Source organism: Macaca thibetana, chromosome 14 (genome assembly GCF_024542745.1).
Source record: "Macaca thibetana thibetana isolate TM-01 chromosome 14, ASM2454274v1, whole genome shotgun sequence".
NCBI classification, from domain to species: Eukaryota; Metazoa; Chordata; class Mammalia; order Primates; family Cercopithecidae; genus Macaca; species Macaca thibetana.
In genome coordinates this window covers 34,692,084-34,717,165 of record NC_065591.1, presented here as the reverse complement: position 1 = coordinate 34,717,165, position 25,082 = coordinate 34,692,084, and the positions used below count along the sequence as shown (strand labels likewise).

Genomic DNA, 25,082 nt, shown 5'->3' with positions numbered 1-25,082 from the left:
TCAGAAGACAGGGACTGAGCATCTACTATGTGCCAGGCACTGAGCTTGCGTAGGGTATGCATAGAGGACAAAGTACAGGTCCCTGCTCTGATGGAGCTTGTAATCACTTGATACTCTCTTTCTATCCACCAGCAGTAACTCTGGATTAAAAGGAGCCTATTAGTGTAGCAGGAGAAAATGAAAGAACACCCAGCAGCCAGTCAGCCATATCCCAAAGTGGAGGTCCAGGTCTTCTGTGGAGCACAGTGTGGGCCCATGGCAGGTCTGACTGCAGCAGAAGTACATTGCCAGCAATTCCCTCTTGGTGCATATGCCCAGGGCTGCTCTCTCTCCACTGCATGGTTCTTCAGAGGGAAAAACTCACATGCAACCTATACTTGCCTCCTGATATGTGTTGTGGAGGAAGTTGGCTCTGTGGTGCAGGAACAGCAGGAGCTGACTCATGCCTTATAACACATTAAGACACAAATTTATGTGTGTGAGAGACAGGGTGTCACTCTGTCACCCAGGCTGAGTGCAGGAGTGTGCTCACGGCTTATTGCAACATCGACCTCCCAGACTCAGCAATCCTCCTGCCTCAGCCTCTCAAGTAGCTGGGAATACAAGCACACACCACCACACCTGGCTAATTTTTTTAATTTTGTAGAGATGAGGCCTCACTATGTTGCCCAGTCTGGTCTCAAAGTCCTAAGCTCAAGTGATCCTCCCACCTCAACCTCCCAAAGTGTTGGGATTACAGGCACAAGCCACTGTACCTGGCCAATATATTTTTTTAGAATCCTAGTCTCTGGGTCACTTGTTTTTGGTCTTCCCTCAGTGATCCTGTTTTCCCCTAGAAGCACACCTCACCACTTAATCCTGAGAGCCCCTGAAGGGTGCTGGCCTGGATTTCTGTACACCTTTTTTGCAACTAGATGAAAACGGCCAGGTCTTCTAAGATGAAAAGCAGCTACTTCCTGAGTTGCTCAGGCCAAGGAGTAGACAGACATCTAGGATATCCTGGTTTAGTCTAGCAAACTCCACAAAGGAAGCCTGGATTCTAGTCCTATTTTGTCCTCAAATTAAGTCTGTAGCTTTGGGCAAGTCACTTTCTCTATCAAAAACTCTCTTTGTTGGTCTCTGTCAAAAGGAGGCAATAATGAACAGCAGCTGACACATAAACACTTGTAAATGCTGGCTATTGTTAATTATTATTAGTAATACATGCCCTGGTTAAAGAATTGTTGTCAGCCCCGAATGAGATAATACATACGAAAGTTCTCTGAGTGAAATATACCATCCAAATGTAAATTTATTATTGTTGTTTGCCGAGTTGCTCTCTCAGAATGTGCAGGCAAAAATATAAATTATGCCAACGGTTGCTATGAAGCATAATTGAATGCAGACAAATACTTCTTTAGCACCTCCACATTCTTCCATACAACCACCACCAACACATCAGATAAAGGCACCCAGCAGGCTTTGAAGGCTGAGTTGGACAGAGCTGGCAGAAAGGGGCGAGTGAGATCCCACATGACCAGCTCTGCATAAACTGGCTTTGGAAATGGTATTTACTGATTTGGTCATCAATGGGGAGGTAGGAAGCAAAGTGATCGGTTTTGCTTTCTCCTAAACAGGGCAGTTGTTAAACCAGAAGTGAATCTGATCCCAGCTTTAAGAGCAGTCAGCTGCATTCTGAAACAGGCAAAAATGTAAACAGAGCCCTGTAACTCTAGACTAGGGCAGAACAGCCATAGGTTTCATAATGGGAGAGTCTATAGGCCCTGTGCCAAGAAAAATGAAATGTTACCCTGGGCCTTTAAACAGAATCATGTAAGAGCAGAGTGCATATTTGTTTAACACACACACACACAAGACCTTTTTCTCTGCCAATACCTTTCTGAACCCTCCTGAATAAAAGCTGAAATCCCTGAAAACATGGTACAGAACCAATATTGTTTGCATAGTCTCATTCTTTAGTGCCAAAGGATTTTTCTCCTGAACAGGGAGCTGTTTCTTTCTTTTCTTTTTTCTTCTTCTTCTACTTTTTTTTTTTTTTGCCCAAGTTAATTACAAAGTATGACTGAGAAAATAAAATAAATGAGCCCATTCCACCCATCCCTGTATCTGAATTCTATCATGTGAGTTGCCAATTGGTTTTCTAATCCTCTCATTCAATATCTGCTGTTAATTTGTTTGCTATTTCAAGAACTTGAAGACTGTCAGCAAAATACATGATGCATTACAAAACTTATAATTGGAAATAAAAACATCTGACACTTTTCTGACAGAGTAAACATAAAGTACTACTATTGCACTGATCAGAACAAGGGAAATGTGAGCAACCTTGTAGCTATTTGTGTGCAAACACAATTAGAAATGCTGCAGAGAGTGAAATCAACACTCAACTCCCACTTTGAAAAATGCTGAGAAAATTACATCTAAATGAATGAATGAATTCAACATGGTTATGATAGGAAATGAGGGGAAGAGAGGAAGGGAAAACAAATCTTGCTCACACTTCCTTTGAAAAAGCGACTCAACGGACTTTCTCTTCCTATTTCAGCCATTTTAGAATTGCACTGCCTAGGCCTGATCTAATTTTCCTGCTGGAGAAGTTAAGGCACTTCCTCCACAGTTACTAAATCTGACAAATTACACCTGGGTCCACTCTAACGTGAAAAAATGTGCTCTTTGTTGCTGACCCCTTGGTCAGCCTAGAGATCAAATTCCTGGACATCGGAAAGCCCCACTCATATTCATTAAAAGCCACAGGAGACCAGCTCTGTATTTCTGTTCAAGAGAAGAACAAGGTGCGGGCTTTCGCTGAACAATACAACTGCTCTGCTTCAGTCGGCACAATATACACCTTTCACTTTCTGCAGCTTGGCTGCTGATCAATTAGTATGTGGATTTTTTTTTTTTTTTTCCCTGCACAGCATCTTAATATCAAAACTAAGTCCCACGAGTGAGTTTACCCCAAACTGCTTGTGTTAAAAAGCTGGCTACAGAGTCAGTAATCAAAAATACAAAAATGATTTCAAAATTCTACCTTCCCTCTACTCTGGCCAGACATGCCATTAGTTACCACGGTGGCTAATATTTGACAGATTAGAATTTTGTCCCCTTTCTAACCACACTCAGCGTTTGGGAAAGATGTTACAGTGCTGAGAGTGAGTCACAAAGACAAAATTGGGCACCACTGGTGGCAGAGAATCAATTTTAGGTATGCAAGCAATCCACAAGCTCTCCCATGGTACGAAGTAAGTATGAGGCTGACCCACCTGCCTGACAACACAAAACCTTCTTCTCCTGCACTCCGAAAAAGAATGAGAAAATAACGACAATAGCAGAAGTGAAGCAAATCTGTGGCTGAACTGTTAAAAAGATGCCTGATGCCTTTATTCCAGATTCTTGGAAGAATGAGATGGTGAAGGAATATATACAGATGCCATAAAACCTGCCTTAAGGCCTCCTGAGGTAAGGGTGCCCCCAGATAATCCATCGACTCTTGCCCTCCCATCTGAGGGAGCCTCTTTCCTTTCAGATCTGGCATCCCACTTACAACATCTTCAGTTTAGGCCACTGAATTTTCCCAGACCCATCAAACCACATTCAAAGCCTCTTCCTTGGGGATCTAGTAAGCACTACAGAACATTACGGTTGCAGACATATATGAATGCTCTGGTGTGTTGTAAGTTATTTTCTACGTACCAGTTCCTGTTAAACTGTAAATTAGAAAACACTACTTTAATTCTCTCTAGTCTTGAGGTAGCTTTCAGCTGTGTTGCAAGTTATGAACGTGTAACGAATACAGACTAATATTCTTTTTCTGTAGCTAGACCAGGTCACAACACATATTTTCTAAATACACGAATTACAGCTATTTTCCTAGGCTGATGGCAATTACTTTTGAGAAACCTGTGAATCCTTAATATCAGGGTTCTTATTTTGATTTCTAGTTTTGAAACCACTAGTGCTATCAGCAATGCAGAACTTAATATTTCCTCCAAAAAAGTCACTGTAAAAACAGGGAAATCAGACCATCAATTTACATTATTTTCGATTGAAATATCTGCTGGGTTACTAAGCAGGGACTCACCTATGTGTAAATCCCAGAGATGGAAAAAATTTAATTTCTGAAGGGAGAAAAGTGGGTAAGAACCTATGGTATAAGTTCTCCCAAACATTGCTTTGAGGCAAATTCTTTTTTTTGTTGTTGTTGTTGTTGAGACGGAGTCTCACTTTGTCCCCCATGCTGGAGTGCAGTGGCCCAATCTTGGCTCACTGCAAGCTCCACCTCCCGGGTTCATGCCATTCTCCTGCCTTAGCCTCCCAAGTAGCTGGGACTACAGGCACCCGTTACCACGCCCGGCTAATTTTTTGTATTTTTAGCAAAGACGGAGTTACACCGTGTTAGCCAGGATAGTCTCGATCTCCTGACCTCCTGATCTGCCCACCTCGGCCTCCCAAAGTGCTGGGATTATAGGTGTGAACTCCCAGGCTGGAGTGCAGTGGCGCGATCTCGGCTCACTGCAAGCTCTGCCTCCTGGGTTCACACCATTCTCCTGCCTCAGCCTCCCGAGTAGCTGGGACTACAGGCGCCCGCCACCATGCCTGACTAATTTTTTCTATTTTTTCAGTAGAGATGGGGTTTCACTATGTTAGCCAGGATGGTCTAGATCTCCTGAATTCGTGATCCGCCCACCTCGGCCTCCCAAAGTGCCTGGGATTACAGGCGTGAGCCACCGGGCAAATTCTTAATAGTAAAAGATGTTAAAAATTGTACAAGACATTGAAGTAATTCAAGCATGCTCGCAAATATGTATTTTTTTGAAAATTCTTACTTTGATGACCATTTAAGTGGGTGGCATATGAGAGAAATTAGAGAAGACCTCATTCCTCATGTTTTACAACTAAATGAAAAAGTTAAGTGACTTGCCTAGTGTCACCCAATGAGTAGGGTTGACTAAATAATAGGGCTAAAACTTATCCAATCTCACTCCTTATGAAGGCTGACAGAGGTATAGTTTGGAAACACTAACACACCACTATTAGTAGTAATAGCTAACACTTATCAACTGCTTACTCCATGCTAAAAAGTCTTCTGTGTGCTGTGGATGCATTAAGTCTATCTTCATAACAACCATGAAACCATAATGTTTTATCCCATTTTAAAGAAGGAACAGAGGCAGGCAGATGTTAAGAAACTCACCAAAGTCCCACTGAATAAGTGATAGAGATGGCAAATACTCTCCTCCCTAGCACAGAAATGCTAATGCAGACATTTCTAAATCAATGTTCAGATTATCAGTAGTTCTGGGAATGTTAATTTTGACGAATTATCTTCACAGTGAGATCCAAACTACTGAGGCCTCCCAAAAACAGATGATGAAACTGAAATATCCTTTTTGTCAGCCTCTATATTCTTGGTCAAAATACAAAGTATCAACAATTCCAATGGATGGGGCAAAAACCATTTAAAGATCTCCCTTATTGTAAAGAGATGCTCAATAGGAAATGGTTGAAGCTTTGTGGAAATCTCAACAGACATTAAGTCTAATGACAACTTTAGGAGAACATTTCAGAAGACTGATTAGTGCTTATTTTCTTGACTTTTCTACCCTTGCCAGTATTAAAATTAAAACATTTTAAACGATATCAATCCAGTTCAGATATAAACTTTGTCTGCAGTTTGCACCACCACCAAAAACAGATCATGCCCTGTCACATCACATATCTGAATTAGTCAGTTTGCTCAATTTCTTGAGATGCTGCAAGATCTGCCTGAGGACCAAAATCATTCCCTCATTCATCACAGCTATAATCTGGTTTAGCTGAACCCTGTCCTAAATAGATTTGAATCAGCTCAGATAATGGAGGAAGTTTGTTGCTGTCATCATTTCAGCAACTATCAATCCAGGGACCTCTGAACATCCTGCTTGCTCAGGAATAGCCTTAAATGTCCTGTACCTTTTAAGGATTTTTCAAAAGTAATCTTAAATTATTTTTAAACAATGATCTTAACTTGCATGTAGAGCATCTCTGCCAATCAGAGGTCATTCCTCAACTACTTCACTGACATTAAGAACTGGGCTGTGAAGCTGGAAATGCTCTCTCTCCTGCCCTTTACCCAGAAATGCTAATATCAATATCCTACATGACCCCAGATTACAGTTTGACAGCACTGATTTCTGCTGTTTATTCTCTTGCCCTTTACCACGTTCTCACACATTAAAAAAATAAATTGACATACCTTACTAAAGCTAGGTATAAACTGGATCTGCAGATTATAACCACCAATTACCACATCCCCAACCCCGCCATCCCTCAGTCATGCTGTATACCCTGGAATCAGACTCGCCAGGTTCAAATCATACCTCTTATTATCTGTGGCGATTCTTGAGCAATTACTTAACTTTTCTGCATCTGGATTTTCTTATCTGCCAAATGAGAATCAGAATAGTGCCCATCTCCTAAAGGTATTTTGAGGATTAAATGAGACAACACATATACAAAAAACGTAGGACAATGCCTGGCATATAGGAAGTACTTAATTAAGAGTTCAAAATCATTGTCAGGGTTGATTTTAAACAGAGATGTACTTCCTGTACCCATTCATCAGTCCTTCTGGATACCAACTCGTATAGCTAGAAAAAAAATTATAGAAAATATCTCAACCTTTTAACTTACAGAGGACAAGCCAAACTGTCAAGTAAAGTGGCCAATCTGAATTCAGTCTGCTTGTCTGTTTCCAGTCCTATCCACAACTCCTAGTGAAGGACTGGGGTACTTTCTGTATTGAGTGAGTAAAGGTGAGTTCTTCTGCTCTATATACACACACACAGGTTAGTTTTGCTCTACATACATCCTCAAAAAAAAAAAAGTCCTAGAACCTGAATGATTGACAATCATTTAGTCTAACATTCTCACTTTAAAGATTAAAAAAAAAAAAAAAAAAAAAAAAAACTTGCTCTAGGGCCTAAATGACTTGCCTAAGTTGACATAAATACTTAGTGGGAGAGCCTAAGGCCAGAAAAATTATAATTGATATCCTAAGCAAACTATCCGATATTCTCTAAAGTCCACTGCAAACTTTACCTATTTTATCCTCAACATAACCCTCTAAAATAGATATCATCTTCACCATCTTAGAGATATGAAAACTGAGGCTCAGACACTGTGAAGTAACTCCTTTAAAACCTGACAACTGTCAACTGATAGAGTCAAGATTGACATGCTTCTTGTCTGGCTTCCAAGGATATGTACCTGTTTCAAGTTTTCCAGAGCTTAGTTCTGAGAATTCTAGCGCCATTTCTCAACCAGTAACTTTCAAACCACCTGTGCATCAGTCTTGCCCACGGAACTTTAAAAAATAGAAACTGCTGAGCTTCATCTCAGGAAGGACAATCAGAGTCTCTGTAGGTAGGGCTTCAAAATCTATATTTCTACAGAGACGGTAATTCTGACGTGTAGAGAGATTTGAGAAACCCTAATCTAAGCAGGATATTTTATGACGGCTTCCAGTACAAAATGAGAGGGAAATGAGTTACCTAAAGCTGATGGAATGTTCAGAGTAGCTGAGTCTGTGTGAAGGGTAGCATGGCGACCTCCTCTCAAATCCTTTTGTGTCACACAGACATACACCCAGCCCCAGTAGCATAAACATATACAGCCAGCCCTCCATAATCAGCGGTTCCACATCCAGGGACTTAACCAACCAAGGATAGAAAATATTAGAAAAAGGGCCAGGAGCGGTGGCTTATGCCTGTAATCCCAGCACTTCTAGGAGGCCGAGGTGAGCCAATCACCTGAGGTCAGGAGTTCAAGACCAGGTTGGCCAACATGGTGAAACCCTGTCTCTACTAAAAATATAAAAATTAGCCGGGTGCAGTGGCGTGTGCCTGTAATCCCAGCTACTTCGGAGGCTGAGGCAGGAGAATCACTTGAACCCGGGAGGCAGAGGTTGCAGTGAGCTGAAATCACACCACTGCATTCCAGCCTCACTGACAGAGAGATACTCCATCTCGAAAAAAAGAAAGAAAATATTGGAAAAAGGATTACATCTATGCTAGATATTTTTTCTGTCATTGTTCCTTAAACCATGAAGTATTAACAATGATTTATATCATATTTACATTGTATTAGGTAATATAAGCAATCTAGAGACGATTTAAAGTATACACGAGGATGTGCATAGGTTACATGCAAATACTATACCATTTTATATAAAAGACTTGAGCATACTGGAATTTTGTTATCAGCGGGAGGTCCTGGGCCAATTCCCAATGGATACTGAGGGAGGGATGACTGTATATATCTAGGAAAGCCTTAACTCCCATTGATCTTACCTAAAGGGATCTCTATCACAATGAAAACAAGTGTTGCATTTTGTAGCAGTACAGAATGTATTTTGTTGGAAATACAGCAATAAGGTTTCCTTCCATCCTAATCATTTTCATTTAAAGCATCTAAGTCTGAGCCATGATTTTTCGGTACTGAGCTAAAAAGCAATGTGGAAAACTGTTTGAATCATCACTTACCAAGGTGCACCGTATATCCTGAATCCCTTCACTGTTACCTCCGAATCTTGTAAGTAAATACTGTTTGTCAGGAGGGACTGAACATTGTCAAAGTCCTCTGGTTTCAATTTGGACACAGAGGGGAAACGGTAGTAGTCCTGTTTAACAAGGTCTGCCATGAATTCCTTATCAAATGTCAGTTCATGATTCCCAGCAATCACTATTTTATATTCATATGGCAGGTTTCCTGAAATAAGAAAAAAGAGCACCAATTAGCACGTTCATTTCCCATCAAAAGTACAACAGGCGAGACTATGTGATTAGCAGACAGCTCACCCAAATGAAATAGCGCACACATTCCTTTACATTTCCATGTGAACTGGAATTTATGATTAGTCCTTTATGCTAACAAAAATGACAATAACAGGAGATAGGAAGCTGCTAAGTAGCTAAAACGTTGCTAAAAAGACATTAAATTTTCTAGTTCCATTTCCCTCTTCTGTATGCTACGTATTCATTGTGATGAGTCCACAGGGTAGTGAATCCATACTTTATATTTATCCAGTAAAAAGCATATTAATCACGATCCTTAAGAGAAGGTCTGGACCTAGTTTGGTTCTCAAAACATAATCTAACCAACTATTCTTAACAACTCAGATAACTACTAGATTTTTAGTATATCCTTCAGACAAAAGACATGGCATAGTCAAACATTCCATAACTGACATACAAGAAAGGAACCACATAGTACAATTTCATATTTCAATTCTAATTTTAAGTTTACCTTTTGGGTTGTGAATAAAAAGAACATTAGGAAGGGCCCCCTGATTAGAAGGCTAACTTTCCTCCCATTGGGATGGGAGAAGAAACTGTAAAGCTTAACCCACTTTTAATATTTATGGTATGGAAATGTGAGTTCTCGGTGTGTGCTTTTTATGCAAAAGTTTCCCGATCAAAATGAGATAATTCTGGGAAGAAGAATGAAAGCTATAAAGGAAAACCCAAACACCAGACTTCTGCATAGATTTATAATGTTTGAATAAAGTACGGGTCATACATATTAATAACTCACCGTGATGCTATAAGAACCAAAATCCAAAGGGAGAGAGTGCCGGGCAGCTGTCCCCACCTGAAATTAATGTTCTTTTCTTTACGCTGTCACTACCCATCCCTCAAGCCTCACTGTTCATCTCCTGCTTATTTTATTTTGGAGGAAAAAAAGAATGGGACAATGGCACCTATAATTCCAGCTTTCTGAGACCTATGGATCTGATGCAAAATTAATGTTTCCTGCTATTCCAGGAAGAATTAAAGTTACCACTAGCAGGAAATTGGATACACTTGTTGTAAGAACTGGTCCTTACCAGCAAGCCAGAGTCTCAATGATTTCATTAAGGAAGGTTAGTGGGGAAGAGAATTTTGTGGGGCAGGTGATGGGAGCAAGTTCTGTCGTCAGTCCACTTGGATTTCAGCAATTCAAACTGTAAAGATTACATTGTGAAGTCCACACAGTCTCAGCAGCACATCACAAACGTATTTGCTAATATTGAAGCAGTTTTCAAGACTGTCAGATCATGTTTTGTAAAATTACTGCCTTTTCTTTAGCTATTAATTGTTAGATTTCTGACAATAATAAAATTGCTTATATAGCTTGGGCAATAATGGGGAGGCTTGAGAGAGATGAAAGCAGTCTGATAGAAAACAACACTGCAGAGAGAAGAAACCAGAAACGCTGAGGCCAAGCAGCAATGGATATCTTTGACTACTAGCCCACAGTGCTGTATGTCATGTCTTTGGCCTCAGTTATTTGCAAGGTTATGATGAAGAATTCAGAAAAGAATAGGAAGCCTCCCTCAAATGCACATTTTGGTAATTAAGAGTATGATGTACATAGCATGTTGCTTGGATAGAATGGTGGTATTTTGCACAATTCCTGAACTTCAAGTGAAGATGAAAGATGTGTTAATAGGGCCACAAATTCCCAGTACTGCACATGCCGGACATTTGTGAGAGGCCCTACAACTCTAATATCATGGCTCTGTGACCCTATGAGCCTAATACTGCTCCCCACCCCAAATCACCTGTGCTCCCAAAGCTGGAACAGGCTAAGTTGTTTTCCCAGATAGCAATCTCTTCCAAGGCAGGTCCTTACTGTGTGATTCTTGGAGCAAAAGATTTTACCTGTACAAATCACACTGTACTTGCCCAGTTCCCCTTTAATCATTCACAATGATGGACTCACTGTAAACCCTTTAATTATGTGCCGCCGCTTCTGAGGAAGCCTGGGTTTCTCAATTTATCCTCGTTTTAGGGCTTGGGTTCAGGGACAGCATGGGTGAGACTAGCCACTATGGCAAAGGAAGTATATTTTCCCCCTTCAGACTGGGTTTTTCTTTCTTTTTTTTTTTTTTTTTTTTTCCTTTTTAAGTAAAGCTGCTGCAAAGTAAATCTTTCTCAGGAAGACAAGTATCTTTGGTGTCTTTTAAATCAAATTTTGGAGACTCAGTATAAAAAGGTAGCCACCAAAATGAAGAGCCACAGAAAAGGTGATGATATTTACACATCACCAACAAACTCATCTCTTTCTGAGAATCCAATAGTAGCTTCCAACTTCCATCCTCTGTTACCGATGTTATGAGATTGTCTGACATATTTTCTTTTTTGCTGAACTGACCTTTCATCTATAATCTGCCAACCTTTATGTTTTATATGAAAAGTGTAAACAGGGCAGCTGACAAATCTCCTGTTACTTGATGGCATTTTCGTGGGTTTTCTTTTTTTTTTTTTCCAGACTAGATTAATTTGGAAGGCTCTGCAGTCCAGCTTCAAACTTCTTGGTATTCAAATAGCAACACTTTAAAATTGTCAGGCAAAGAGGTGCCTGCCTTTTTCCATTTTATTCACATCATGCCAGCTAAGCTGACCTGCTTGTACAAAAAAAAAAAAAACAAGGCCATATATATACTCTAACATAAAAAAAAAAAAATTCTTGCTCTGAATGACCCAAAGAACTCTACCGGCCGGGCATGGTGGCTCACACCTGTAATCCCAGCACTTTGGGAGGTCGAGACAGGCAGATCACCTGAGGTCAGGAGTTTGAAATCAGCCTGGTCAACGTGGTGAAACCCCATCTCTACTAAAAATATAAAAATTAGCTGGGCGTGGTAGCAGAAGAATTGCTTGAACCCTGGAGGTAGAGGCTGCTATGAGTCGAGATTGCGCCATTGCACTCCAGCCTGGGTGACAAGAGCAAAACTCATCTCAGAAAAACAAACAAAGAAACAAAAAAAAAGAACCCTACCAACCAACCAGTTTCATCGTTCCTAAGGCATGGTATATGTTCTACTAATGGTACACAAGATTATTTTAGATGAAATGGAAAAGAACCTTTGACAAAATGTCAAACAGTTTTGTATTTTAAAACGACTTTTAAGAATGCATTGTTTGGACGAATACAATATAAAAGTGTAAGTAATGATATATAGCTTCCTTTTTTCTATCTTTATATGTAAAATAAGAGGTAATTTCAAGAAAATTACTGAGCAAATAGGGGTAACTTACAGGTACAACAAAGTGACTATGGTAGCAAGCGAATTAATGAAATGTGGAAAACTTGCTCATCAGCTCAGGTTAGAGCTACAGAATGTAAGTGAGACCATAAACTCATAAAGGCAGTTATTTGAGTTTTATCTATTCTGTGTCACATAAGTAGATACTCAGTGGTGTCACATAAGTAGATACTCATGAACTGAAAGTCAACTGGGTCCTCACCGTTACTTGACAGTTCTAAGTGCCCCACGCTCTAGCCACTACCTCCCCAAAGCAGCCATCACAAAATGTGTCCAGGTTCCTCTCTAGCTCCCAGGCTCCAACCGAGCCCCTTTCAAGACATGCAAAATATCCTCTAACCACATGTGTAAAGAAGGAGGAAGTTTCTCTTCACTTCTGCCTTTTCACTTTCCCATCACTCCATCTGTTTGCACCTTCTCATATTTCTAACAAAGGTTGAGCATCCTTTATCTGAAATGCTTGAGACCAGAAGCACTTAGGATTTGGATTTTTTCAGATTTTGGAATATTTGTGTCATACTGATTGAACATCCCAAATCCAAAAATCCAAAATCTGAAATGCTCCGGTGAACATTTTCACTGAGTGTCATGTCTGTGCTCAAAAGGTTTCAGATTTTGGAACACTTCGGATTTTAGATTCTCATAGTAGGGATGTTCAATTTGCAAACTGGCCCCTTAATCAGATTCCTCCCACTCCCACAAGCACCTTCCTTTTCCAGGCATCTCCTCTCTTTGATATTTTGGGTCTCTCTCTATTTATACATTGAATCCTCATTAGTGAGTTTATATTTACCCACTCCAAGAAAACAAAAACAAACAATCCTTGACACATACACACACACATACATGCCTCAAACATGATCTTAAACATTCTTTGACCTTTTTGCTTCTTTGAGATGCTTCCTCATTTCACTTCTAAACTTCTAAAAAGAGGATTCCATAAGCTTGCTGCTGGTAGGACCAATTCAGCCCTCAGATGTGTTATGGCTAGCCCTCGACTGAGGTTTTGTTTGTTTGTTTTGTTTTTTATTTTGTTTTGTTTTTGTACATAACATCTAGAACTCGGAAAATATCACCCAAAAGTTTCTGCACTTCCAGCTTCTTGTGGAAAATCAAAAGATCAGGCAAAACTGATCTCCAGTCTGCCAACAGACCTCCTCACTCTGATTTCTTCTCATACAGCCCACTTACCACATTTGTTTTGCCTGATGGGCCACTATATTAATAGATTTAACAATGTATAGCCAAATGGTTACTCAAAAGTTACTCAAGGCAATCTGGCTTCTGCTTCTACTCTCCTTCCAAAAGCTTCCTTGGAATGTGACTAATAACTTCCTAATGGCCAAAGCCAAGGCTTTTTCTGAATTCTGACCTCTGTTGAGCACACTACAGTGGTGTGATCCGTTCCCTGGATTACTGCTGTGGCACTCTCCAAGTTATCCTCCTCCCTCTCTGATATTTCTTCTCCTCTCTCTTCTTCTTCCTCAGCTTCCTTTGCATCCTATCTCATCTGCATACTTATTCCATGACACTCTCCTTCTTCATCTTTACTTCTAAGGGCAGTATTTAATAGTTGCTTACTGTGCTTCTCCCATTTCTATTCCTAATGATTCGATTTTAAAACTATTACAATTTAAACTATGGAGGCAACATGGGGATAAGAATGGGGACTCTGTAGTCTCTGCCATATGTTAGCTGTATGACCTTGGAGATTCCTTATGTTCTCTAAAGTGCACTAGCAAAATAGGGATAATAACACCTACCTCATGAGTTTTGGCAAAGATAAAATGAAATATAGCCTCAAAAGCACATGCATGGTGCAGAGTAAACCGTCAGTGCATGTTCACTATTACTACTCCTTTTTTGAGTTTTGCTTTTGCACGTGACTTGTCTCCCCATAGACTTGAAGACACGGATCATGGCTTGCTGTTCCTTACTGACCCAAAGTACCTAGTCCCAGATCTTCAAAATGGCAGACACACAACTCAGATTTGCTGAGTAAGTGAAGGAACGTTATGAACCTCCACAAGATTTCCTGGGAACTTCCATAGAATTCCAGGAACTTGGGTTGTCATCTTAGGCTATGGCAAGGTTTAAGCCAGTGTTACATTTTCTTCCAACTTTAAGCCCACATGAAGTGTCCTGTTCCTTCTCCCCAACATCCAGTCTTCCAGTCTAGCTGCCTAATCTCCACTCTTTTTAAACTACAGTTTTCTCAAATATAAATAGGGTAAAAATAAAATACTGATTCTAAAGTTTGGTGAGGATTAAACAAGATCCTGCATATAAAGAACCTGCACAGTTTCTGACACTTTATATTCATTCAATAGACATTAGCTGTGTTGTTATGTTATTGTCATGCCCATCTTTCCCAATCCCCATTAATTAATCACTGGTTTATCCACAAATTGAACCACTCCCTGATACCAGGCACAACATCACTACTCTCAAAGCAAAGCATCTGAAGATGAAAAAGAACATTTTGATTTTTCTCATGGCAGAAACTGGCATGTTCCAACATGTCTTTCAAACTAACGAAAGTGTTATTAGGGCCAATAAGCATTTGGATCTAAAAGTGAAGGTCAGTGGGCCTATGAGGCCTCCAACCTGCACACAGTGCAAACACAGCATCTCTTTTGAGATAATCCTAACCTCGCACAATGTATTCCCTTAACACACAACTTCTTGCCTCCTTCTCTTATCCAGATATCTCTCTCTTCCAGTATTTCTCAAATACCAAAAAATGTGCCCAGAGTGGCCTCTCATTCATGAATGATTAGTATAACCTGTGATAGCTTCCAGACTGTTTCTCTCAAAGAGGGACTACTCATGCAGAATATCCAAAACTTCTTCTTAGAATCAGGTGGGGGTATTCCTCTATGAGCATGTAGCAAGGAATAGATTAAAAATTTAAGATCTCCAGCTATGCACATGTCTGATGAACTCTATAACAATGTTAAACACATAGCAACTTATGTCAAAGTCAGCATAACTCCCTTATAAAACTCTGGACATTTAACATGGCACTTATAATGGCTTCGATGAATCACAGCACGTGTCCTCCAAGACAATCTGGTGGTTTGAAGTTGTGCTCCGTGAAGCCTCCCCAGGGATGGAGAAGGGCAGAGGGGAACGACTTTCTCTGAGGTCCACCAGAGCAGCTATGCTTTCCTTGATTTTACCATCTGGGGAAAGATGTCATCATTCAAAGAAAGTTAACCCTGGCTTAAAAAAATTAAGAGGAAACCACTGATTCATGCACTTCCATTTTATGGATGAAGAAACTGAGTGCCAGAGAGGTGCTGCCACTTACTAAGCACAGTCACAGGCCACAAGTAGGGCCAGAATCTAGCTCTTTGGCTCCCAGACCAGTAGTTTTCAGATGACCCCAAATATGTGACAACTTGATAAAGTTTGACTTAAGGCCTGGTACATAAATCCTCCTCATACCATTCTCCATCTACAGTAATCTTTTATCTAATATTAGGCACTTACAGCCCTTTTTGTTTGTACCCATGAAACAGAACTCTCCATTCTAGATGCTTCCCTGGCTATATCATAGAATTCTCCTGTATGGGACATGAGGCAGTGTCAGCCTCACACTACGACAATTAAAACACATCCTCGCTCGTTTAAAACATTCCCCGAATGCTACTGCAGCTGGTGGTGTAATTTCTTACCTACAGGCTCCCAGGAGAATGTGGGAGCCTACCAAATGAAGAGAAGGCCAACTTTATGTGAGGTCCCAGAATCTAAAACTTGTTGGCTACAATTATGAGGATTAGGATGAGACTTTGATAGGAGAATGGAGGTCTGAGGTAATAAATTCAAACACCTACATGGATTAGGGAGGTAAACAATGTGAATTGAGCTGAACTAGGTGGAAGATAATGGAGAACAATGAGGACTGGGGGCACATGTGCATCAGCATTTTAAAATAAACATATATAAGCACTGCTCTAGCCCAACATGATTTCCTCGCTTGCCCCTCTCCCTCAATACAAGTTAATGTTCCTCAAAAATAAGTATCATACAACTGCATTCAGGTTTTCTGCTATAAATCCTTATAGAATGAATACCTCTAGAAAACTCAAGTTTAGGTCAAACCAAAATCCAAGGTCAATTCCAGAACATTCATTTTTCCCAGGAATCTGCCTGTGATATGGTTTGGCAGTGTCCCCATCCAAATCTCATCATGAATTGTAGTTCCCATAATCCCCACATGTTGTGGGAAGGATCTGGTGGGAGGTAATTGAATCATGGGGGTGGTTATCCTCATGCTGTTCTCATGATAGTAAATTCTCACGAGATCTGATGGTTTTATAAGGGGTTTTAACTCCTTTTGCTCAGCACTTCTGCTTGCTGCCACCATGTGAAGAAGGACGTGTTGGCTTCCCCTTCTGCCATGATTGTAAGTTTCCTAAGGCGTACCCAGCTTTGCTGAACTATGAGTCAATTAAACCTCTCTCCTTTATAAATTACCCAGTCTCAGGTGTATCTTTAGTAACAGCATGAGAACAGGCTAATACAGCCTGCCAACTGTTAGAAGAGAACTCTTGACCCATACTCTTCATTCCTCATGAACAGGGAATATGGAAAACAGGGGCAACCACAATGGTTCATCAGGTCATGGTTAACACCAAATATCCTTTCTCCACACCCTTCTTTTTTAAATCAGAGATCTGGTCGGCAAGGCTAATTGATCACTATCTACTATTTACTCCTGCTGAAACCAAGAGAAAAACCCCAGCATTCAGCAGTAGTTACTTGTGAAAGAGAGCCTCCAAAAGCAAACATGGCTTATTGTTTTCCTGTATAAAAAAAAAACCTAGATCCATAAAGCTGACATATTTTAAGACTGCCAATCCCTATGCCCTCTCCCCTCTATTCTTCCAAATTATAGGTTTTTAAAATATATAAGGAAACCAAAACCAAAAATGTCTGTGGCATAACACTCACAGTCAGTAAAGCTCATTCTATAGCAGGAAGAAAAACAACAGAGGTGACAGGACAGAAGAGGAACTTGCTATGGCTCCCAGGTGCCCAGGAAAATCCAATTCATAAGGCATAGCCTTCAGGCTCACTTTCCCTTGGCAATGTGCTAGGAAAAAAAAAAAGCTAAGTTGTTGGGATCTAAAAGAATCAAACAAATATATAGTCAGATCTGTTATCACAGGACTGTTTCTAAACATGAGATACATAACAATTTGAACACATTTCTGAAATCTGCCTGCAATGGGGCAGTGTCAGGGGCCTGTTTTAAAACACTGTTCCCTAATGCCAGTGATATAAAGTGACTTCGTTATACCCAAGGCAACAGAAGGAGGAAATTTTTCCTATTTAAAAGTATGATTATATGTTTAATATTGTAACTCCAGCAGGAACAGGGAAAATGTTAAAACTCTTGAAGCCTCTCTATTTCACTGAGGAATGAACAAGAATAACCTGGGCTTGAAAACTGGCCAAGCAGAAAATTCTGCAGGAGGATGAAAGGAAAAAATTCATACCAACTGCTAGGAGCATGGAAGAACTATGAGGCTCAGGATGGGCTAAGGAGACATTTCATCTAAATTCCTTCCTTGGCAATTACTGGGGGCTGATAGTAGAGAAGGCTCGAGGCCAGCCTGGAGGTGGAGAGGGGGTTCTATGAGCCATGAGGAGGCAGAGCCAACTTTTTGCTGTTGTACCCCCGGCACCTAGAAGAATGCTTGGCACGTAGTTGGTACCCATTGCATACTCCAGAAATCCCCCTTGGCTCCACAGTTTGCACTCACTTGCCTCAGCTTCAAAAACACCGGAAACATTCAGTCAGGGCAAGCTCTGTCTCTGACCTCAGTCTATCCCCCGTCAGGCTCCATTCATTTTCACAAGTCCTGACAGCTCTAACATTAATACTCACACTTGCTGATGGAGCCACACAGCAGGTTCAGACTGCTACCTTCTCCTCTGAAACTCATGCATTAGGGTTTCTTCCATGCTTGCAATGGGAAACCAGGTCTAAGAAATATTAAACACAGAAAACTATATTACAATAATGTCAGGGCTGAGCCAGAAACCCAGGAGAAGGCAGGGGATGCGGAGTGAAAGCCCTGGGGTCCACCGCAGGAATTAGGACCAGTGTAAGACACCACGGCAGAAATGCTCCCTCCTCCGCTTCAGCCTCCTCCATGAAGAGAATCCCAAGGCACCAAGAGATGTGATAAACCTTAGTCCACACAAAGAAGACAGAAGTCCACTCCCCTTCCCTTACAGTAGTCACTACTGCACCTCACCGATGGCAGGGAACAACTGAGAAGTGCAAACGATGGGGAAGCAGGCCATTAATAGCCACACTTTTTAGACCATGAAAACAGCCCAGAGATTTTATTGCTGCTCAGCAACTCCTTGTTTGTAAGCATTCTTGCCTCAACCATGGCCTTATTCCAACACAATTTTTGTGACCTAAACACACACATCTACACACTCGCATATACTCATTCACACTTATATATATGTTTAAGATAACCGCAAGGTAGTATAAATGAATGACAATATTCTCCTTGCTTCCCAACCGAGTATCTCTAAGTTGCCACCCAAATCAACATGGCATGCTCTAAATGGGAATCCCTAGTGGTAACTGTCCACCTAAATGCAACTCCAATTGTATTCCAGTATTGCCATCTGGCTGGACAACAAGAATCGTAAGGTAGACCCTTCCACTGTTTATTTTATCCAAACTTTCCTTTACAAATGAGGGCCTTGGCTTGTTAAAAAAGATTTATACAACAAATCGATCTGAACAATCAGACTAGCTTCTAAAGACCCTTCAATCTGCTTCCTCAAGCATTAGAAAACTGCATCCAAATCAAGCTTCCACCGGATAGTCACAAGAAAAATTGGTAAAGACATTGTCAGGTTTCATCTGGATCAGCTGTGCGCATGTTTATACAACCTGAACTTGTAGGAATATATGAATACATGGCATGAAGGAAAGAGCATGGACTTTGGAGTCAGACAGATTTGGGATCAAGTTCGTGATTCTGTCACTTATTACCTGTTAAACTCAAACTCCAGACACACTATTTAAGCTTCACATTACTCATCAGGAAAAAAAAAAAGAATTGTACAATCTACCTTATGAAGTGGGTATGGGGAATAAGTGAGAGCAGGAAAGGACCAAATACAATACCTGCCACATAAAGGATGATAATTATTATTGTTATTATTACTAATAATTCTTGAAATGCAGTCTCACTCTGTCACCCAGGCTGGAGTGCAGTGGCACGATTTCAGTTCACTGTAACCTCCGCCTCCAGGGTTCAAGCGATTCTCGGGACTCAGCCCCCCAAGTAGCTGGGACTACACATGCCCACCACCACCCCCAGCTAATTTTTTATATTTTTAGTAGAGACAGGGTTTCGCAATGTTGGCCAGGCTGGTCTCAAACTCCTGACCTCAGCTGATCCCCTCAGCCCGCCTCAGCCTCCCAAAGTGCTGGGATTACAGGCATGAGCGTGAGCCATCGTGGCTGGCCTATAATTGTTATTTTTATTCTGTCTTCTGTTTTGCAGTGTAACTTAGGTCAGAGTAAGGAGCCCATCTCCTACTTCCTACCTCTTTAGAAGAGTATTTAATAAATATCTTTAATAAACTAGTATTGTTGACTGACGAAGTCTCTGATGAGATGGAGAATGATATGTTTATTTTTTCCCCACAAAGCCTTTAAAAAGCAACTGAGAAAAAGGTGTTCCTTCCAGCAATAATTACAAAATAAGTGGCAATTATTCTACTGAATAATTAGAGGAACAAATGCAAATCCTGTGTGTTTGCATTTTAAACCATTAAGTATGGTGATGATCAAATTAAATAAAAATAACATAAGGCATAAAGGCCGTATCTTTTAAAAGAAATAACAATTTTAGAGGCTTTTTAAATTCCTCCCCTCCTTAAGCCTGCAAATAAGAATTTTAAAAATCTTCTTGTAATAACTACTATTTTTTTTGCATGCTGAAATAACATTTGGGCAGATGATGCAGGATTTCGGTATGCAGGAATTCTGCGGGGCAGGGCTGCAGAAGCCAGAATGGAGGGTTGACAGTGAAAATAAAATCTCTGCGTTAACAGCGCCACTGGGGCTAGATGAAAATGGTCTTCCAGAACTTGATTAAAACTAAATTGAAAAAGAACATATTTGGCTAATATTACATTAGACTAAAATATAGAAATGAACCCTAATACTCTCAAAATCTAATAAGAAAAAGCCATCTCAATTTCCAAACTTTCAAAGCATCTTCTTTAAATGCATCACAGATCAATTTACATGGTACTTTTGTCAATAAGCAAAACCAAATCACGGGTTCCAATTGGCTTATATTGGAAAGTGTAAGAGCAAATGCCAGAAAATGCAATTACTGCAAACAAACTCCATTTTCTTCCCTCTGAAGGGAATTTCAGGGAATATTTTATTGCCATCAAATAATATTTCTGAAGGCATCAATACACAGTTCTATTCTCCTTTCTGAGTCCCCACTCACTGTATAATCTAATCCACTCTACAGAATATCCTGAAATTTAGAGAAGTGCCTACGAAAGGGGATATTACCTTGCACACACAACCTATGTCAATTTTAATAATATTCACTCTGGACAGGAAGCTGCATAGAGCAAAATTTAGGATCCAATAAAATTGATTCTTCCCATTTTATAACTCAAAATTTCAATGAAGCATTTCAAGTATAAAATTTACAAAGAAACCCCTCAGAGAAGGTTATTTTGATCAATAGTGACAGTGACAAGATAGAGGGAATGGAAACCATATTCATTTCCTCTTCCATTGTGCTTTCTCCACCCCTCAATGGGCAACATTTACTACTATAAGAGAGCTCCCCTGAATCAGAGCTACTAAGACTTCCTGGGGGGTGTGAAATCATGAAGCCTCCTTTGGATAAGGTTTTTGGTTCCACTGGAACACCAGTTCCAATAGTCTCCGATATTTCTTTGGCAATGCTTTTGTGGCTTTATCCCACAAGCCTCCCACTGGTATGAAGAAGTAAAAAGTATGTAGTATAATTCCTCAGGAAGAAAGGATTTCTGGAAATTCCATCATGGCCCTTGGTGCCCAAGGTTCCAAGAAGCAGAGTTGGAGGTCTATTTTACTTTCTACATTTTCATTCCTTACTCATGGGTTTTCTAATTTCTAGAGATCTAGGCCGCAGCATCTTAAAATTTGTCAAAAGATACATTTACACTGTCTTTCTAAATCCGCATTTTCTCCTAATTAGTATAATTAAGGCATAAGGTGTTCCATAAAGTTTTTCCTTAAATAATTTGAATTAAGTATTTTAAGAATTCAGGTAATCAGAACACAGTTGGAGAGCATACGCTGCTGAACACTGTTCCAAAGCAAGACAGCAAAAATAAATAAATAAATAAATGAATAAACAAATAAATAAATAGGTGTTTGGCATGACAGTAAAATGAAAAAAAAAAAAGTGTTTGCTCTATGAGGGTCTTTGTTCCTAGACATGTGAAGTCAGGTAAATGCATACTACGTTCGCCTTAAATTGCTCATTAAAAAACATGTAAATTTCTCTCCCTCTTCACACATATGCATACACTCTGTTAAGGAGCAGATAATCCCCTACTTTTTGGTTTGCTTCTGTTATGGGCTGAATTGTGTTCCCCCAAAATGCATATTTTGAAGCTTTCATCCCCAGTATCTCAGAAATTGACCATGTTTGGAGATGGTCCTTTAAAGAGGTGATTAAGTTAAAATGAGGCCATTAGGGTAAGCCCTAATCCAGTATTACTGGTGTCCTTATTCAAGACACTTGGACACACAGACACCAGGATGCGCATGCATGGCTGAAAGGCCACGTGAGGATATAAGGAGAACACAGACATCTACAAGCTCTGTAAGAGAGGCCCAAGGTGAGACCAAACCTGCCAGTACCTTGATCTAGCCTCCAGAACTGTGAGAAAATAAATGTCTGCTCTTTAAACCATGTAGTCTGTGGTTCCGTGTTTGACAACCCTAGCAAAGTAATACCCTTCCTAGAAGGGTGCCTTGGCTTAATCCTTCCTACACTAAAGCTAGGTGATCTCATCAAAATACAAATCTGATCATATACACTCCCTCACTTAACAAGGGTTTACTCACCCAACTTAGCATCTTCCCAGATTCTCTATTATTGCCCACAGACAAAGGGCCAAATGCTCCATGGTATGGTGTGTAGAACTCTCTGTGATCTGGTCCTGCCAGCCACTTCCCCACTTGTATCCAGAGCTCTGAGCTTGCCAAGTGCTTGCAGTTCACACAATGAGGATTTGTCTAATGAGTTATCTTTCTCCCACTTGACTATGGCCCTCAGGATGGTTCGAACCAAATTCATCTTTGTATTCCAAGAAAGTTTCAATCATTATTTATCAAATAGATGAATGAATGAAGAAATAATTCTATATTGCCTGAGAATCATGTGGATATGACTAGCGAGGGTCTCAATTTTGGATGCAAAATGACCTTTAAGTGTTATAAATCCTATTTTTATTTTATTCAAGGATGACACCCATTATATACATCACAAAGTATACTGTTAATTTTCTATTAATAAACTAAGTCTGATTTTCAAAACCTGTTATACAGTGGCTTTTTTTACTGGGAAAGGCAAAAGGGGGCAAAGAAATTGGTCCGTCTGTAGTAAGGGCTCCATTTTGTTGAAGGAGTGAACAAATAAATGGATGAATAAATGAATAAATGAACTATATACATCACACAAATAATGTTACAATTTCAAAGAGAAGCGAATTATTGCTGCATGGTTGACACTATGCACTTAAAGATTTTTCCAGCCTTTGTTCCCGGTAGCTCAGAGGAGTAATCAATAGATGGAGTTAATGGAATAGCCATTCATTATTTGAGGAAGCTGCCTGTATTTCTTCATGGTATCCCTTCATCTGAAAGTTTTCACCCGTCGGCCTCTCAGGAAAATCACTGCTGTTTTGACAGCTGGCTTTGCAGAGGCCACTCTTTATAAATGAGCCTACTGCCCAGGCCCGAACAGGACACGTGTGTGCATCTTCTCAGGCCCCCAAGCCACTGGGTCAGATGAAAGAATCCATGCTAATTTATGTGCAAGGCTAGTTCTATCCTTTTGCTTCCAACAGAAAATCAAGGGACAGCAGGGGGCTCCTGACCTTTTATCCTCTAATTCCAGGCTTACCGAAATTCCAACCTAGCAGGGTCCTCAGAGATTTGAATCATTCCTTCCATGGAATGGGAAACTAAGACCTAGCAAGGCTAAAAGGATTCCTCCAAGGTCACCCGATGACTTAGTTGCAATATAGAACTTCTGATTTTGCAGACCAATCCTCTCCTTCTCCACCATATCACATAATCACCGGGTCAGAGATTCAAAGGATTCACTTTGCAAATCAGAATATTTAGGTTCAGAGAAGCTAAGAAGCTTTTCTAAAGACTGTGCCTACAATCATGAATCCTCGGTCCTAACATTCATCTGCCACTACCAGCAAGAATCACGCAGTAACACCCAGGCATATAGTCACTCATTTCTTCTTATTTCATAGACACAGAGGGCTAATCAAATTTCATTGTTAGGATGTTCTTTTATTTTTAACCTGTACTATCATGGTTTAAGGCCATTTTTTTTTTTCATTTGACTCATGGAAGGCATCTATTTAGCCATCTTAACCATGAACTTAAATTGGGGAGTAATTTAAGATGATAGAAATTATCTCTCTGGGTCTAGCTATTGTTCTTCCAAGTTTTTCTTCTGTCTCTGACACTATCCCTGAGGTACCTTTAATGAAACTCAATGGTAAAGTTCTTCCATGATACGAACATCACAACTTTTACTTTTATTTTCATCAGTAGCTAAGGGGCTACATTTGCTTATCCTCAGCCAATACAGCACCTCTTTTTCATATCAATACCACCAATGTGGTTTCTCAAGGTTGAGAGCAAAAGATTTTCCAGATTGGTATCTTTTTATAATATGTAGGCTCATCTCTAGCCTAGTATTTCATTTCTACATGTCTCTAAAATGCCAGCTTTCATTTTTCACTAAGATTATTTTCCTCAGAGTGGAAGCTAAGGCCCAGATCATTGACTCTTAAATGGTGAAAATGAAGGGTGACTTTCTTTGAAAAAGGCTACTTTTATTTATTTTTTAAAATTGAATTACTTTCGAGTGTTTTGACCAGAAACTGGAGATTAGATACACTTGTTTAAAAAGAAGGTATTTTTGCAGGGTTTAACTTAATTCTCCAAAACTGAGAACTCCAATCTCTTCTACTCAAACCCATCCAAAGCTTGTAAAGTTGATCCCTTACTAGGAAAGTGTGGCCAGATTTCAGTTCTTCAGGTTAAACTGTTTTTACTTTGTAACTCTGTCATGTGGCATTTCACTTTCAACCCCACATTCTCAGATTCACCCACTTAGGGTTTAACTCTCTCTTCCTTCATTTTTCTTTACATTCTGGCTCATTTCAAGGGTTTTGCGAAGTCGGGTCTCAGTCTAATTTTCTAATTCAGTAGCATTGGATAAAAGAAATCCCATTAGATTCCATTAAATCCCACTAAGCTTCTGACTCTCTCAAAAGTCAGGATGAGGTTTGATAATGAAATAGGGCCCCAGAATGCCATGAAATGATCACAGTCTTTCTACGACCTCCAAGAAATATTCCCCGGGGTCTTAGGATGTGACTGGCAGTATGATGGGGCTCGCTGGGAATATAATAATGCAGCAAACAGAACAAGGTCTCTGGCCTTATGGAACTTATATTCATGTGGGAGTAACAGATAATAAAGAAGTAAATAACCTGCTAACATAACTCAGATTATAACTGCAAGGAAGATAATTAGCAGGTCCTATAAAAGATAGTAACAGAGAAAATTACCAAGATACGGCAATCCAGGAAGGTGTCTTTGAGGGGGATCAGTCAATATTTTGTCTGCCTAGCCCTTTATCAATGAACAGTAAAGAGAGCTAAGAAATAAACTTCCTTGATCATGTAC

General features: G+C 40.1%; 2 protein-coding genes across 5 annotated transcripts in view; one reads left to right on the top strand and one right to left on the bottom strand.

Annotated features, from left to right (window-relative positions):
- DNAJC24 (DnaJ heat shock protein family (Hsp40) member C24) overlaps positions 1-25,082 on the top strand; it is a 940,502-nt gene that overhangs the window by 19,080 nt on the left and 896,340 nt on the right. The window lies entirely within an intron of this gene.
- MPPED2 (metallophosphoesterase domain containing 2) overlaps positions 1-25,082 on the bottom strand; it is a 198,031-nt gene that overhangs the window by 99,297 nt on the left and 73,652 nt on the right. For all 4 annotated transcript variants that reach the window (XM_050759060.1, XM_050759059.1, XM_050759062.1 and 1 more), the window contains one exon: positions 8,523-8,748. In XM_050759060.1, the coding sequence (XP_050615017.1) occupies positions 8,523-8,748 (226 nt within the window). The remainder of the gene's footprint in view (positions 1-8,522; positions 8,749-25,082) is intronic.